This window comes from Ochotona curzoniae, unplaced genomic scaffold (assembly GCF_017591425.1).
Source record: "Ochotona curzoniae isolate NIBS_2020 unplaced genomic scaffold, NIBS_Ocur_1.0 contig_3622, whole genome shotgun sequence".
In the NCBI taxonomy this organism is placed as follows: domain Eukaryota; kingdom Metazoa; phylum Chordata; class Mammalia; order Lagomorpha; family Ochotonidae; genus Ochotona; species Ochotona curzoniae.
This window is the reverse complement of record NW_024465926.1, coordinates 21,960,370-21,974,098: the sequence shown is the minus strand read 5'-3', so window position 1 is coordinate 21,974,098 and position 13,729 is coordinate 21,960,370. Positions and strand designations below refer to the sequence as shown.

Sequence of the window (13,729 nt, the reverse complement as noted above, 5' to 3'; positions counted from 1 at the left end):
AAGCATATAGTTCAAGGCTAGAACTGCGGTGTTCTTATTTTAGTTACATTTATTTTAGACTTATGATGTTACTGGTGATTCCTAGTGACTTTATGATATTTGGATATTTTAATTCCCTGCTGTTTGGATGACTATGCCACAGGAGTCGTCCAGCTGTACGTGTGAGGCTTTCAAGGAGTGCTGCCCCAGGAGCTGCAGCTTTTCCACCAGCAGGCTGAGCAGAGCGTGGTCAGCAATCGCCAGTCTCAATTGTCTTGGGCTTTTGGAAGCTTTACGCTTGCCTTTTCCCCCTTTAAAAAGTGATGGACAATCTTTTTATTGTCTTAAGCATGATTTTAGATCTTGAAATTTTAAAAAAAGATTTATTTATTTTTATTGCAAAGTCAGATATACAGAAAGGAGGAGAGACAGAGAGGAAGATTTTCCGTCCAATGCTCCACTCCCCAAGTGACTGCAATGACTGGTGCTGTGCTGTGATATCTGAAACCAGGAGCCAGGAACTTTCCTCCAGGTCTCCCACGCTGGTGCAGGATCCCAAGGCTTTGGGCCATTCTCGACTGCTTTCCCAGGCCACAAGCAGGGAGCTGAATGGGAAGTGGAGCTGCCGGGATTAGAACTAGCACCCATGTGGGATCCCAGCGCGTTCAAGGCAAGGACTTCAGCCACTAGGCCACAGCGCTGGGCCCTAGATCTTGAATATTAAGTAAACCTAATTCAAGATGTATATTCAAGAACACAGCATTCACTTTACAAGTTTAAAGTTTGGACTACTGAAGAGTCCCTTCCAGCTCCTCTGTGAGTCACAGGATAGTTCAGTGTGCCCTTAATCTTCCCAAATCTCCCCTCATTAATGTCTACTACCAGACTCCTTGATTCTCAAGAACTTGATATCTAAGATCGAGGGACTGTCATATTGACAAAGATTTCCCTACATCTCTGCCCTTCTCTCTCAGATTCCCCAAAGTGAAGACTTATTTTTGAAGAGGTTATGATCTCTTGACTCTTGGGCTGGAAAAATGCGGTCTGTCCCAAACCTCATGTCCCATGCAATTGGTCGTTTGGTGTCAGTGAGCAGCGGCGAGGGCTTGCACCGACAGAAGGGTTCTACTGGAAGTCAAGTTTTGCTTCACAATGTGGCGAAATTCTCGAAGGGTCCTGCAGGAACCACCTTTCTCACACAGCTGCTTCACAAACACACCTGGGTAACACATGGCTCAGGGGCAGAGGGAATGACATCACCAGCGTATGAAACTTTGCTGATTGCGACATAAATTAGGCTAGCTTGTCTCATGAGAGACAGTAAGTGCTAAGTCATACTGTGTAGCAACTGTGTGGGCAGCAGCTGGTCTAGGAGTGGGAACATGGTCTTCTCAGTGTGTATCCAGTGAGTGTCTGTCCTCCTGGGCTGTGACATTCACATTATCTCAACTTTAGAAGCCATACTTTTTTTTTCCTGTAGGAAATCTGGAAGATTTTTTTTATGAAACTCATTACCATTAGGCCTAACATACTTTATGGCGAGCAATTCATTATTTTAAGTAATACAAAGGAATTTTTTTCCTTTAAAAAAACCTCTGATTTAAGAAAAGAATTGTAATTAGTAATGAGTGTTATGGTCAGTACACACACACACATCATTTAAAAAAATCTTCAGGCGTCTGATTTATTAGGGAAGAATCAAATACTTTTATATGGTTTATTTAAATATCCAGAGCTATTAAACTACTTGTAATTGTGAATTGAAATGAACCTTTTACACAATGTCTAGCACACAAAATGCACACGTTCTCATATATGTGTACAGATCACATAGGTAACTAGACATAGATAGAAGGCTGGTATTTGTAAGTGCTTCCAGAGGGGCGGAGTAATAAAAAGAATGTTACCCGGGGCCAGTATTGTGGTTCAGCCAGTTAGGCTGCCTCCTGTGATGCTAGCATCTCATTTGGGTGTCAGTTCAAGTCCTGGCTGCTCCACTTCTGACCTGGCTTCCAGCTAATGCCCCTGGGAAAGCAGTGGAAATGGCCCACGTGATTGGACCCCTGCATCCGTGCGGGAGATCCAGATGGAATTCCTGTTCCGAGCGTCAGCCTGGCCCAGTCCGGGTCGTTTCAGTTATTTAGGGAGTGAAATAACAGAAGTGTGTGCGAGCTTTCTCTCCCTTCTGCCCTCCCGTGTAGCTCTGCCTTTCAAATACATGAATGAAAATAACAATCATAAAGAGTATTATCCAGAGTGTTGTTTTCATCCGGTTTCTACCTATTTGTGTATATTTGAGAAAATTCCTCAAGCCTCTCTCAGCCTATGTTCTCACTAGCAAAGCAGGCGTGATCATGCCTGCTGTGCAGGGTTAAGAGGTTAGCAAGGCGACCTACAACTTGGCATGTGGCACATGTTTGGCATTCACTGCGCTTACCTGGATGTTTCTTTTTTTTTTAAAAAAAAATATTTTTTGTTGGAAAGTCAGATATGCAGAGAGAAGGAGAAACAGAAGAAAATTTTCTTTCTGCTGATTCACTCCCCAAGTGGCTACAATGGATGGAGCTGAGCCGATCCGAAGCCAGGAGCCTCTTCCAGGTCTCCCATGTGGATGCAGGGTCCCAAATGCTTTGGGTCATCCTCTAATGCCTTCCCAGGCCACAGGCAGGGAGCTGGATGGGAAGTGGGGCTGCTGGGATTAGAACTGGTGCTGATGTGGGATTCCAGTGCGTGCAAGGTGAGGACTTGAGCCGCTCGGGTATTGTGCTGGGCCCATCTGGATATTTCTGTTCTTTGGGGAATGAAGCAGCAAGGATTCAGCATGGATCTCTTCCTTCATTGCATTCTGTCTGTGAAAATTTAGAAGCATTGTGGGAAGAACTTGAGCTGTACAGCTGTTATATTGAACTTTAAAAGTCCCTTCTGTTACAAAGGAGAAAGAAAAGATTTAGTGTCATCGCACCTCAGTCTTCCTCTTGCTCATCATTGTTAATTTGGTAGAATGGAATATTCTTGATGTCATGCAGAAGCCAAGAATGCGCTGGAGTTGCTGGTACTGAGCATTTGTGTGAAGAACTAAAAGTCAGTGGAGGCTGAGGACTTTCATCTTTGTCTTGAATGCACTTGAAAACCAAGAGGAGGCAGGGCCTCTTCTACACCTCTGTCTACACCCTTATCTGCTGTAGAAGAAGATATGGGGAAGGTGTAGTGTGTTAGAAGTAGAAAAGATTAGCTGGAGAGAAGCCAGTCTGTTGTGCAATAAGGAAGGGCAGAGGAGTTCCTCTAGGCTCTCTTCTTTATGAAGTTAAGAAGGAAGTGCATTGAGCCAGGGGGAGTATGCTGCAACTTGAAAGGCATGGAGGATGTGTAACTGTGTTTAGCACTCTGCAGCAGTGTCCAAGAATTGTTCTGGACATTTTTTTTTTATGGGTGTAGCAGTAATGAGAGTCTGGGTGATGGAAGGGTCCAGATGTGCAGGAATCCCAGGTGCTGGGTCGAGGCGTGTGGCCGGGCAGTGTTGCGAGAGGCAATGGATAAAGCAGACTGACTAGGTCCAAATGTGACATTAGGTTGTGAGAGTCTGTGTGTGCCAAAATCAGGGCCTGTGCATGGATTGTGCTAAGAACCTGTCACAGGAAGAGATGAGGGTTGGATGTTTGCTTTCATGACCAGCATGAAGTTGAGAACTAGGTCTTGTGGCCAGGTGGAGGATCTATGAAGTCCAGATGTCAAAGCAGTCATCATATGAGGCCTGAGAGTCACGAGAGAAAAGGAAACTCAGCATCCTGAGGTCACTGGCTACTTACATGCGTATTGTGGCAACCGCAGATAAAGGCAGCTGGGTTCCCCTTTCTTTGGTTGATCTTTTTCAAAAGGCAGGCGTGTTTGTGCAATGAACTGTTAGAGGCTTTGTACAAAAGAGAAATAAGACGTAGCTAGGCCGAACTTATCCAAGAGGAATAAACTTTTCTTTAATTCGAATTTTCGTTGGATTCTAAGAAGACTTAGGGATGCAAGGCCTCAGAGTGCCAGTTGTCACCTTTTTAATTATTTTGCACTCTCAGCAAAATTTTTTCCTTCAAAAATGAAATGCCATGCCCATATGAGAGTTATTAAGAAACATTTTATGGAAAATGTTCCGTGCATGAACAGCAACCAAACTATAGTTTCTTCTCTTATGTTTGGTTAACACAGTAGCAGTAGTTTATTTTTAAGGATTTTCCAAATGTTCTTTTATGGCCTACATATCAAGTACATTATAAATGATCATTTTGCTTTTTTTTAAATAAGGAAATATATGGCAGGTTAAAACTTTAGTTGATTATGCTATATTGTGGAAATTGATTTTAATTTACTGTTTTCTTTGGTTTTCACACTCAACAAATGCAAAGAAATTTTATTAGATCCAGATAGAGTGAACTTTGAGGAGTATTTGCTAAGACTGTCTGGATATCTAAGTGGTGTGGGGACCTCTAGTGGTGGTTGAGATTATTTTTCCACCGTAAAAAATAAACAGATGCTGGAGAACTACCCACAGAATTCCAATGGAAAGGGACCTTAGAGACCATTTACTGTAAGTTTTCTAGTTGACAGGAGAGGGGGCTGAGCTCAGAAAAGCTAATTGATTTTTCCAGAATGATACAGCAGAGCTATGGCAGCAACACAAGCCAGGTGCTTGTTTTCTGCAAAAGTCCCTCGTCTCCTTGGAGAGGAAGTTTAATAAAAACATGTGAAAGGAAAATGACAGCACGTTGGCACATTATTATCTAATTTCTACCCATTTTGTGTTAAAATGCCTCTGTGTCCTTACCACCCTCCTCCTGCTCCTCATCCTCTCCCTCCCTCCGTTCTGGGTCCTGCCCTCTCCCCAGGAGCATTGCAGGAGCTTCCATGTGCTTGGGGCTCTTAGCCTCTTGCTCCTACGTGTGTCCATTCCTCACCACCCAAGTGACCACTCAGAGGTTAGCATTTGACCCAGGAGTAAGACACCTGCATCCCACATTGGAGTGCCCAGGCTCCCAGCTCTGGACCCTGATGCCAGCATCCTGCCATCACAGACCCTGGGGGATGCAGGTGATAGCTCCTGGGTCCCTGTCACCCACGTGGGAGACATGGTTGGATTTACAGGATCCTGGCTGTGGCCTAGGATCTGCCCCAGCTGTTGTCAAAGTGTGGATTGTGAAATGGTGAGACCCTTCTATCCCTCACACCACTCCCCCACCTTTCTGCTTCCCAAATAACTAAAAACAAAACAAAACAAAAAACAAACTTACCTTGGACCTGGTCACATCACCCCCTTACTTAAACTTCGTCTCTGAATCACCAGCATCCATAGGCAACTTAACAAGGTTTGAAAGCTGGTCCATCTGACACAGTGGAACTGTTTCTTACAGATCCTTTTCTTTGAAGTCATGGCCCTGCCATTTATGTGTTGGCCGTTATGTGTTGGGGGTTATGTTGTTTAATCTCTTGAAGCCACGTTCTTTATCAGATGGAAAAGGTCCGCTTTGCCTCAAGGAGTTGTTGAGAGTTGGTGGGATAAAGCCAAAGTACTCAGCACACAGTAGGTGCTTAATGAATGTGAATTTAATTCAATATCCCTGAACTCTCCGTCCCATTGCACACAGGGCTTCTTATAGGTAGATGCTGTGTTGCCAAGTCGTCAGGGCTCAGCACAGTGCATAACGCATAAGACATGCCTCAACAGTGTCTGAGGAATGGAAGGAATGGAAGGACCATGAGTCCTTCAGCAAATTTCTCACCTTTATGAACTCACACTCCCTGTAACAAAATGGAGGGAGAATGAATGCAGTGAAATACTACATATAAAGTATCTAGCCTTGTACCTGGTACATAGTCATAATGGATCAAACAGGAGCTGCTGGCAGAAATTATCCTTATGCTTACAAAGTTGGGATCAAGTATTAGCTCTCAGATCAGATCCCTTCCTAAATTCCAGCTTCCAGTTATCAAACACCCTGGGAGGCAGCAGGTACTGGCTCAAGTACTTAAGACTCTGTCTCCTAGGCGAGAGACTTATTTGGACTTCCTTGCTTCTGCCTGGCCCAATCCCAGCATTTATTTTGGGTAGTGAACCAGTGGATGGGAGATCTCGCTCTGTCTCCTTGCCTTTCAATAAAAATATTGTATATTTTATTATATACTATACATACTCATTATATAAAAAATCGGATTTATTCTATAAGAAATATTAATCTAATAGAAAATATAATTTATATATTGCATAGTATATGTTATATTAAATAATGTGATATTTAATATGATGAAACATTAATTATATAGCATATAATTATGTATAAAGTTATATGTGCATGGATATATAATTTGTGTTATATTTATGTATATATACACACATATATATGGATTTTCTTGAGGCAAGAAGGTCCTATTTGTGTTGACCTGGTATATGGTAGACGCCCCCAAGATATATAGTGACTTGAATATGACACCAAAGCCTTTGTAGTCTAAGAAAACTATAAAAACAAGGATAGTATAAATGAAGTAACATAGAAGTTAAAGGGGAAAAAAAATAGAAGCAAGAGTGACAGAGCAGAAAGTAAAATAATGTTAAACAAAAATCAATCCTAAAGTTTGTTTTTAAAGGGAGAAAACAAAATTTGATCAACTGGTACAAATGTGGTTGTTACATGGCTAGAAAGACAAAACTATGAAGACAAACGGAAACGAGAAAAAAGGAGCATGCCCACAGGAAGAGATGGGAGTGGTAGAAAAAGCAGCTCTGGGCCCGAGATCCGGCTCCGACTTTACACCTTCCAGAATTCCGAACATGCACTTGTTCTGTCTTAATGGCAAGGAGGGGAGCAGGTGACCCTGCTTCTCCTTGGGAGCTGAGGAGACAGTTAAGCTAAATGACACAGCCCAGGATTTTCCAAGCCCAAGCTGATACTCCTTCCGTTATGCTTGGAACCTCTGCTCTGAAAGGTGGAGAGTGGAACGTATTGCCAGAGACTCGGTATGTTGAGTTTCTCAGCCTCCTTGAGCCGAGGTCCTGAGTTGTGATGGAAAGGTCTGTTCTCTCTTTCAGTTTATGCCTGTGCAAGTACCAAGCGAGGAGGAAAGAAATGACCCTGTTCTTTTCGCCAGTAGAGTTCGGAATTTCATGGCTGAGTAAGTGTCCACGTCTGATTACAGCCAGTAAATGATTTGAAAAGTATTAGTGAATGTCACTTCACATAGTTTTAAGGTTTTCTTTTTCCCCAAGGGTTTCATTCTTCAGCTCATTTTGGTACATAAAATAATGTGTGCAGGGACACAGTAAATCTGTAAGTATTTCCCCAGCTGTAGCCCCAAACTAATGGACTTGTGTGCTCACCAGGAAGGTGAAGGCAGGAGTCCAGGGGTAACTGGGAAAGGTCAGTCCACGGGTGGACCTTCCAAGCTGACCCATCACTGTGAGCTGACAGTCACTTGCGATCATCCCACTTTCTATCTCTGTTGTCTCCAGACAGCTGCCCAGGGTTGGGAGTACCACCAGAAAGAAAGTTTGCAAGGGAACAAGGTTCACGGAGACGTGAGAAAGTTGCTCCTATGTAGAGATGGTTGTAAATTTAAGATTTAGAAACTGCACAGTCCAGAGCCAGTAACTTCCTGCACTTCAGAGCTTTTTAACTGGTCCCTGTGCTGATTAGATCAATCAGTGTCCAGGAATGAGAGACCATGCCACCTCCCTGTTGCACCTCCCAGACCGCTGCCGAGAGCTGCAGGTGCAGCACCTCTCCCCGCGCATCCACGCCCTCTCTCATGCCTAGGAGCAGGTTTGGAGCTAACAGGGCAGTGGTGTTTTTTCTCTAAGGACAAATCCAGTGCCTATGGGACTGTATCATGGTAAAATGAAGTAAATAAATATTTTTTTTCACACATGCAAAACACAAAAAGAACTACAAACACGAAGTTTTTAAATTTAGAAAACACTTTATTTTTATCATTTTATTGTTTATTATTTATTGGAAAGGTTGAGATACAGAAAGATGTTCTGTCTGCTGGTTCACTTCCCAGTTGGAGACAATGGCTGGAGCTGAGCTGATCTGAAGCCAGGAATCAGGAGTTTCCTCTGGGTCTCCCACATAAGTGGGCCATCCTCTACTTATTTTTTTATAAAGACATACTTTATTATTTTTTATTGGAAGGACATGTACAGAGAGAAGAAGAGACAGAGAGAAAGAATAATCATTGCTTTAAAAAAAAAAACTGGAATTTTGTTGTGCTTCTTAATGCTTTTAGAGCCCTGGGAGTACCAGTTACAGACCACACCTATGAGGACTGCAGGTTAATGATTTCAGCCGGACAGCTGACACTGCCTATGGAAGCTGGACTGGTGGAATTCACCAAAATCAGCCGAAAATTGAAGTGAGTGTATTGTGAAATGACTATTTTCATAAAGTTTTCCTCTCTGTTCCTTTCTTCTTGGCTTCGTTCAAGCCTGCTTCTAGTGCTCACATTAGGAAAACTGTAGAGATGCATTTCTGTCCTATTCTGTTCATCCAGTTTTGTGTTTTCAACAGCAGTTATCTCAGAGGCAGGTGCCTTGGTCACAGCAAGAGCTGGGGCTAGAGGGGTTCTGGATCCACACAGATCACCTTCCATCTCTCGGGTAGGTCAGAGCAGCCGTGCCATTGTGGGGAATGAGTGTGATTAGATGATACTGAGAACTCCATGTGCGAAACATGAATTTATTTGCATAATACAAATTCTGACCATCACTGAGCTTTGGACACTTAACTTGGGTTTCCTCTTTTTTTTTTTTTTTTTCAAACTTGGTACCTACTTTTAAAAAACTACAGCCAGGAGCTAGAGCAGTGGTGTAGGAGGCTCAGCCTTCAACTGCAGCATTGACATCCCATGTGGGGACCAGTTCTAGTCCTGGCGGCTCCACTTCCTTTCCAGCTCCCTGTTTAATGGCCTGGAAAAGCAGTGGAGTATGGCTCAAGTCCTTGGGTTCCCGGATCCACGTAGGAGAGCCACAACAAAATCCTGGCTCCCAGCTTTGCAGCCATTTGGGGAGTGAACCACTGAATGGGAATCTCTTCTCTCTCTCTCTTGCTTTCGCTCTCTCTTCATCCATCTCTCTGTAACTCTGGCTGTCAAGTAAAAACAACAAATAAATCTTCAAAAAAAATTTATTTTGCCTACTTGTTCTACATGTTCTTTTAAATACCTATTTATTCTCCCTTGCAAAGTTCACATTTAAAATAGTCTCCCTCTGACAAATTAAGTGATGTTCATGATAATTATGAATAATTAATCACATGCATTTATTGTTTTTGTTTAGATTGGATTGGGATGGTATTCGCAAGCATTTGGATGAATATGCATCTATTGCAAGTTCCTCAAAAGGAGGAAGAATTGGGATTGAAGAATTTGCAGAATATTTAAAGTTGCCCATTTCAGATGTCTTAAGACAACTTTTTGCACTCTTTGACAGGGTAAGTTAAAATGTGATCTTTAACATTTTCACGTTGCCATTTCCCACAGAGCAGCCATCCATGTGGCAGGCATTAAGCTTGCCAGATCAGTGTTAGAAGTTTTAAGGCTGAAGCTGTGGTTTAATTGTGTGATTTTGTGTTTCCTAATAATAATAATAATAATTGTGTATGCATGTATCACAACATCTGTGATACTATCAATTTCAAAGATCGGGTCAGAAGTAAATATTGTAAGCATACAGCCACATTTATAGTACAGAATTAGCAAAGTTTATATGAGTTGACAGGAATTTGAAAATTTGTATCAAAAGTCATACAATGATGACATCAGTGGTAATAGTCTATTTTAAAGGCTTTTGGACTTTCCCTAAAGTATGTGAGAATCAACAGATTTTGTTTCAAATGATGTTTGGTAAGAGAAGTTTCAGTTAAAGTCCGGCCTTTTGCCATCGTGCTGGGGATGGCTTGCTGGGTACGAGTGTGCAGGTAGATTCCTGAGCTGTGTGACAGTTTCCTTAGGAGAATTACATCAGGATCTCAAATTACATGCTTCTAATTTTGCAATGTATAAAGACAATGTACAATGTGGTCTTTTGGTTACGCATCTGTGAGTTTTAAGAAACTTATAACAAAGGAGTTATGATTTGTGGCTACTCCTACCTTCAGTCACACACTGGTCAAACATGTAAAAAGTTCCCTTGTGGTCCTTCCCCCACCTCTAACCCTGGCCGGTCGCCAGTCTGTTCTTGTTCCCCATTGCACTTCTTCCAGATGCTGCATCTGTGGACTCACTCAGTTGTTAGGTGGCTTTTTATTTATCGTAACGCATTTGAGATGTGGAGGATAGACCTAACAGTAACTTATTCCCTTTGACTGTCAAATTGTACTTCTTTGCTTGAATGTAATGTAGTTTAGTCCCCAGTTGAGGAATATTTGGTTTGTGTCTGATTGGAATTAGTTTTGAATATAGCTCTAATCTAACATTCATGCGTATGTTTTTGTATGAATGTAGATTTTTATTTCACTGGGGTCGAGGTTTTGTGTTCTTTTTTGTTTTATCCTGGTCCAGTCCTTGATGACACATGAAGAGTAAGACAACAGATTAAAAAAAAAAGCTCTCTTTCTCTTCCTGTTTTTTTTTTACATAATTTTATTTAAAATTTTTGATTATATTTACGTAGTTGACCAGGGTGGGAAGGCTTGAGGACCAGGGGAATGCTAGTATCTGGAGGAAGAGGGGCGTCTGACATGTTACTACTAGAGTTCTTGCTCTGCTGGCCGTCAGGTCTGAGGGCTACCCAGACCTATCTTGGGTGAAATCTGTAGGATGCCATGCTATTGCAATTCACTGAGTCAGAAATCAGTTCACTCCCAGCTGAAGGTGTGCTCAGTTCTTTCCCTTGCCTTTTCCTCCTTAAACAAAATGGTGCCCGATTTGGCTTTAGAGGGGGTGGACTGGACTGTGAAATCCACCCTGTTCCCACACTGCCCATCTGGGCTCTACTGCTCTGTCTTTGTCCCTGGTCAAATCAAACAGACCAACAGAATGGGCAGTTCTTTGGGTTCACTTCCAGAGCTCCAAGTCTCTTCCCACCTGGTTGCTGGTGGAGTTCTGGCTGTTGGTGCAGTACAGATTGCCACTCGCTGAATGCTGCTGGGGTATCAGTCACTGCAACACCACACCGTTGTCTTTTGCTGCTTTCCTGTGTCTGTCAGTCTCCAACTATCCCGCTGCTGTGGTTCTGTCCTTTCCTATTTCCTGGAATGTGCCCTCTCTGCTTCATACCGGTTAGTGTTTCTCTGTCCATTTAAATGTGTCCTTACCTTATTCCGCCATCTTGATTCGCCCCAATCTATGGGATGTTTATAGCATCTTCCTATGGTCCTAGAAATCAGGCAACCCACTTTAAGCGAAATATCTTTATACTTAGAGCTGGTGATTAGAAGGAATGTGACAATGACCCTCACACAAGGACAGAAGATGGAGAGATGGGAAAGGACATGAAAAAAGGACAAAGGGAGAAGTTAATAGCACCTATTAGATGTTGTGCTCACCATGATTTTTAATCACAATAATAATAAAAACCCTAGAGGTTGCTCTGTCCTTCAGGTGTCAGACTGTCACAGCTAGCAATTATAGAACTGTGGGTGACACGGGTTCTGTCTCTCCGTGATTGATGGCACCTGCCAGCCTCCCTTCTGCTTGTGTAGCATGGGAAGTGAGGAAGATCCGACAGTGGAGAAGGGACCATGAGGAAAGGATTGAAATAACCACCGACTAGCTGGGTTCACTCTCTCTAAGCTGGTGATGGCGACTGGCCCCAGGCAGTTAGTTAGAGGACTTGTGAGAATTGTAGCTTGTTTGGTCCATCACATTTCTGCATGGAGTGCTTTGACAGACTTACTTATCATTTTGAACTGTTAGTTTTCATTACTTCTTTGTATGGGGGTGACCTAGCTTTAGACATAAACTATGAACTAATCTCTAAAGTGCATTCTTTTTGGTCTCCAACATGCTTAAAGGCCAAGAAAATTGGAGAATTAATACTAATACATTTTATATTCCTTTCTCTCTCTCTCTATCTCTCTTCCTCTCCCCGCCCCCCCCCCCCCCCCCCCGCTTCCTGACACACCTGCCTGTGCATGTGAAGTTTTACTTTGTTTTGTTTGGAGAAGCTGGTTGTGCAATTATTGCCACACCTTGTTTTGCGTACTTCCAAGCTAGGCTTGTTTTCTCAGTCCCTTTAGGTGATGCAGCTGGGAAACTGTCAATTGGAAAGGCAAGGAAAGTCATCAGTCCAGTTTGTTTCTCTCAGGATAGCTTATCTTGCTATAGTCAGTGCTTGATGAAGGTGGAGGCGTGTGCAAAAGGAAAGGTGGGGAAAAGACACAGTGGAGTGTTCCTGTTGCTTTTGCAGCAGCTGTGCATTCTTACCTGCAAAATCCTTCTGCTGTGTCCCCTTCTCATTTTACCCTTTCCTCTTTTCCACTGTCAATCTTTGCCCAAGTCTAAGGCAGTTGAGGTTGAAATTTGGGGGATGGAAACACCTGAATAGCTTCTCTGTCTTTTCCTTATTCTTCCTTCCCACTACATCCTTGGCTAGTTTACAAGAACTTTGCAATGGGTTCTGTTTCAACTTGTCCTAGAATAGATAAACTATTACCAACTTCTCATAAATTCTTTAGATTCTCAGAGAACAGAGAGTTTGAGGATTCAGCAGAGATGTGTGGCTCATGATCCAAAGCAGAGCAAAGTTTCTGCCTTTCGGATAATTTCCTTTGGAAAAGTCCCATCTTTGGTGGGTTAAAAAAAAAAAAGGACCTTTTCATCTTTGGTTTGCTCTAGCTCTTCTGCCTCCATGGATGGGGACCGAACTCTGAACTCTGTGCACCAGAGCTTCACTGGAGCTCTGCCTGTCAGATTCACTGCCCATTCAAGTTGGAGTTGGAGTTGAGACATGGCTGAAACAGTGGCTCTTCAACATTTTTTTGTCTGCATAATTCAGATTATTAGCACCCTTGAAATGATTTAAGGACACTTTGTGGGACTAAGAAACAACACTGACCGGAGCAGAAATATTTGTCAGTCATTTTTACAGTAACACTAAGGTCTTGCTGTGTTTTAACTGTCCTTGCTTAGTTCATCTCCTTCTTCTGACCTTTAAGCATGTTGGAGACCAAAAAGAAAGCACTCTTCTCAGAACCTTGACCTCCTCCATGACCCATCCACTGGGTTATGGAGCTGACTTGTGTGTGCCCTTGATAGTAGCACCTTATGTGCCTATGAGAAAAGGTGTTCAAATGGCTCAGTCAGAATATAATTTTTATTGCTAGTTCATTTGTGTACCCTGCCATCTGCCTCTTACTTCGTCCTCCTGATGAGTTAGAGCTCTCCCTCACTGCATCTGATGATCCATTCAGCTTAATGTTTCATCTGACACTGTTAGCATAACAGCATGAATCCTCTCCCTAGCAAAACTATATTCCGAAATGGGGGAGCTTTCTGTACAAGGCCAGACAGAAGATATTGTTTACTTTACAAATCACATAATGTGTTGCAACTATTCATCTCTGCCGTGCTAGCACAGAAGCAGCCACAGACCACATGTAGAAGAATGGGCATGGCTGTGACCTAATAAGATTTTATTTAGAAAACAGGTGCCAGCTGTGCCCACCAGCTTTAAGCTGCTCGTTGCCTAAGTTGATCAAAGGGAAGCGTGCTGGCAGGTCTGAGAACTGAATTGAAGGACTGTAGTCAGTGAATGTGTATAGTGTACAGAATGTTG

At 42.7% G+C, this 13,729-nt stretch overlaps 1 protein-coding gene across 3 annotated transcripts in view; it reads left to right on the top strand.

The window, feature by feature from the left end:
• The window catches only part of LPCAT2 (lysophosphatidylcholine acyltransferase 2), a 54,384-nt gene that overhangs the window by 21,077 nt on the left and 19,578 nt on the right, over window positions 1-13,729 (top strand). For all 3 annotated transcript variants that reach the window (XM_040982691.1, XM_040982690.1, XM_040982692.1), the window contains 3 exons: window positions 7,046-7,128; window positions 8,242-8,367; window positions 9,290-9,443. In XM_040982691.1, coding sequence (XP_040838625.1) covers window positions 7,046-7,128; window positions 8,242-8,367; window positions 9,290-9,443 — 363 coding nt within the window. The remainder of the gene's footprint in view (window positions 1-7,045; window positions 7,129-8,241; window positions 8,368-9,289; window positions 9,444-13,729) is intronic.